The sequence below is a fragment of the Penaeus monodon genome, chromosome 32 (genome assembly GCF_015228065.2).
Source record: "Penaeus monodon isolate SGIC_2016 chromosome 32, NSTDA_Pmon_1, whole genome shotgun sequence".
NCBI lineage: Eukaryota > Metazoa > Arthropoda > Malacostraca > Decapoda > Penaeidae > Penaeus > Penaeus monodon.
The window spans coordinates 29,905,414-29,909,166 of NC_051417.1; the positions used below are offsets into that span (position 1 = coordinate 29,905,414).

At 48.0% G+C, this 3,753-nt stretch overlaps 1 protein-coding gene across 2 annotated transcripts in view; it reads right to left on the minus strand.

Moving 5' to 3' along the window:
- Positions 1-6: 6 nt before the first annotated feature.
- LOC119593791 (zinc finger protein rotund-like) overlaps positions 7-3,753 on the minus strand; it is a 160,011-nt gene continuing 156,264 nt past the window's right edge. For both annotated transcript variants that reach the window (XM_037942815.1, XM_037942814.1), the window contains one exon: positions 7-3,653. In XM_037942815.1, coding sequence (XP_037798743.1) covers positions 2,652-3,653 — 1,002 coding nt within the window. In that variant the 3' untranslated portion in view covers positions 7-2,651. The remainder of the gene's footprint in view (positions 3,654-3,753) is intronic.

The following is a 3,753-nucleotide window of genomic DNA, read 5'->3' on the forward strand; positions in this document are numbered from 1 at the left end:
CTTTCGTGAAGCCTCGTGGCCACCACCGCGTGGTTCTGGACAAGAGCGCAGAAGAGGCGTCCCGGAGGAGAATTGTCGTGGAGAGCACAAGCTGTTCGTTCACGCTGAAATCCACTCTGATGGTTCCGCTCCCGGCCGCGACAACCACCACTTCAGAACACAATCAGACGAGCTTAGCATGAACCAAACGAGTCGTGTTGAGTACGAGAATTCCCCATAAGTGTGACCTTTTTTTTTACGAGCCGTTTATAACAGTCAACACCTGAATTAACAATAACACAAACATCTGTTAACGTGCCAAAACGAACAAGTCGCTATGTTGAGCAAACATATTTTGATGTTTAAGTTCCTCTCACAGTAACATCATATGGGGAGGTCGGACTTTACTGCGGCTACTGTACAAAATATCACTCACGACTGACAGTTTCAGAGCCACATTCAAGATCCCTGCCAGATGAGGCCATTCAACATCGACATATTGTTGCCGTCTGAGAATCTGTAGAAACACAGTATCACTCGTTAGGTCACTACAAATCCCTCCAAATGGATGCGTAAGTTTATGTATATGTATATATATAAAAAATGAGGGTCAACAGCTTCTTCTTTCAGTACGTATCCTCAATGCGGCCCTGCTTACAACAGTGTTAAGCTACTTTTTTTTTAAAGAATTCGAACATTATCTTCCCACATTCATTCATCCATTCGGACACCTTTTACCTCCTTTGTCTATCAACATCACGTTTTTTCATATTATATACGACAGAAGATGTTGCTACATTCTATTATCCATGCAAATATATAGAAAATGAACCAACGTTATTCTAATATTTCACTCCCTATATTCGTAAGTACAAAAGGAAACGGAGTAACAAGTCATACTAGCTATGTTCGCTACTGAGTACTTCTTCATTAACCTTCTACCCATGCATAATACAGAACTTTTGCGGCATACAAAAGTAGTAGTGTCCGTAAGAGACAGTAGTCAAGGTGTAGTACCTGTTTTGAATGTTGGCGGAAGAATGTAGATTACAGAGAAGTGCTGAATACTGTAACATGTGGAGTTTTGATGCTTGGCCCCTGATTGCCTTTATTAAGATTCGACTGAAGTGAGGTCTGAAAATTGTATTAAAAGGGCATGATGAAGCGAACCCCTGGCCAGAATCACTTTGAAAATCTACAGTCTTCCGAATGACAGAGTCATCACAAATAGACCTTTTTACAATTACTTGGTCAATACATTATACTAATCTTCATACAAAAAACTTGAAATTATATTCTTTTAAGGACACGTGTTATTGAGTCTGCCAGAAGCTCTTCCTAAGACCCTTATTATCTGTTTCAAAACGGGAAACTTGCTACTACAAGAGACTTCAGACGTTATTTAATACACACACAAGACATGACGTAGAAATAATCGTATACTTCCTGGATGGAGGAGGTTAGTACTGCCCGCACACAAGCGAGGCAGTCTTGCGTGGGCAACGAGGTTTAGGGTGTGGGAGTCCTGGTCCAAACACTGGAGGACTCTAGGGGTGGCCTTGACAGACGCCAGGGCCAAAGGACCCGAAGACAGGGGCCAACTGGGTCCAACATTACAATGTATCTAAAACAATTTCATCTGGAACCGTCTATTTTCTTTTTTGGAGGTAGGACATACTGAAGAAAGATACGGGCGTCCGGGCTTGCTCAGCGACCTGCTTGTCAGCTCTTACACAAATCTATCGTCCCCCAAGGCCGGAGAATTTTGTAACATGACGGTTGTTGAACATCTTTCAGTGCTGAGCAAGTCAGTACGCTTGGTAGAAACAAGTTAGGTACTAAGATGATCAGGGAAACAGATGAAAAATACAATATTTTCATAGAAAATCACGTATACAATTTAAAATAAAACAAAGTGATGTTTTGTGCTACGGTTAAAGTAAAATTATGGTTGGGGGAATCTATGGGTTTCGATGGATGGTGGAAGGCACCATAACTAGTAACAGTATTGCTTGTTTAGCTATCACGATATCGGAGAGTTGCTCACTATAACAGTGAAGAGGAACGTGAACTGTATTCTGGTGGGTTTGTACGGGAGAGCGCTTGGCTGCTGTTTGTTTCTTTTTGATGCCGTTGGTGCTACACATGGGGGTGGGGGCAGAGCTCCACTAACACTACCACCTCGCTCTCACTCCACTCGGCCCCAAACCCTCTCCTGTCCCTCACAGCTCTGCAACCGTTTCGGTCAGTCCTCAACAGTGGCATTTCTAACAAACAGACGTGAGAAGCAGTTCCTGCAACACGAGTGTACTCTTGCGTTTAGTGTGGTTATTGCACATTTACACTAACGTTTCCCTGCTAAGCGAGCGTTCCTTAGAGTCAGGCGACTTGTCTTACAGACCTCGTCCAGCTATCACCGGGCACGTATCACAACTCGTCACCGGGCCCTCACTCGGGGGCACCGGCCATGACCACTGCTGCTGCAAGGCGGCGCCCTCTCCCGTGCCCTTGCCCCGTGCCATCAATACCCTGTATTCAGCCCCTCCTACTGGCATGGTCCGCACGCGGCGGCCCCTGCACCGTAGGGAAGCGCCTGAGTCGTGGGCCACCTGATGCGGCCCACTCTCAGTCGACATTGGAGCCTGGGTGCGGCCCGCGGTCCACTCGACACACTATTGAGTAACACCCTTGTCCTTCAGGAGCAAGTCGGAGTTCATAGTGGGTTGGTGGGCGTAGTTGCGGATCTGATGGAGCGAGATGAGCTGGTTGGGGAACTGGTTGGGCTTGACGTCCATGGAGGGCATTTGTGTGTGCGTCTTGGGGAAGCTGATGGGGTCGTACGGGAAGTAGCGCTGTGATGATGACGCCGCCATGGACAGCTGTGTTCCACCACTGATGGGCAACATACTCGTCTGGATGGGCGTGAATGCCGACGACGTCTTTGTAGCAAGGGAGTCGTAGGACATGTTTGAGACAGGCATGTGGGCGGGAGTGTGGCGGATCTCCTCCGCACGAGGATCAATGTGGTCGCGGCCTAAGTGACGGGAAGGATCGAGTGAGCCCTGAAGACACGCTTCCGACATGCGGCCGTCCATGGCCTCGAGAGCTGTGGTGTCAGGCTTGGGCCAGTATGGGTTCTCCTGCCGCACGCCGTGGCCAGAGAGGGGCGGCCTCTTGTCTGCCCGCTCAGCATGTTTCTGCATGTGCTTCTGCAAATACGTCTCCTGCGTGTAGCTCTTGCCGCAATACTGACAGATGTGAGTCTTGAGGTGCTTGCTTTCCTTGTGCTTGGGGATGTGCTCCAGGAGAGAGGCCTCATCCACAAAGCACTTGTAGCACGAGTTACATTTGTAGGGTTTGTCCGTCTGATGGCAGCGGGAGTGGCTCTGCAAGTTGGACAGCTGACTGAAGGCCTTGTTGCATCCTGGGTGGCGGCACTTGTAGGGCTTGTCCCCGGTGTGGGTACGGATGTGCTGCTGCAGATGCGATAACTGTGTGAACTTGCGCTGGCAAATCTCGCAACGGTAGGGTTTGATACCCAAGTGAATCCTAGTGTGCTGGGACAAGTAGGATGAGTTGGCAAAGGCTTTGGAGCACTGCGAACACTTGTATGGCTTGGCTTCCCGCATGTGGATCTGAGTGTGCAACTGCAGGTCGGCCTTGCTTCCGAAGATCTGGGGAAAAGAAAATGCACATTAGAGTCGTGATGCAGATATGTGTGAAACACAAACATATATATAAATGTGCTTTTAATTTAGTGTATTTGTTTCTATG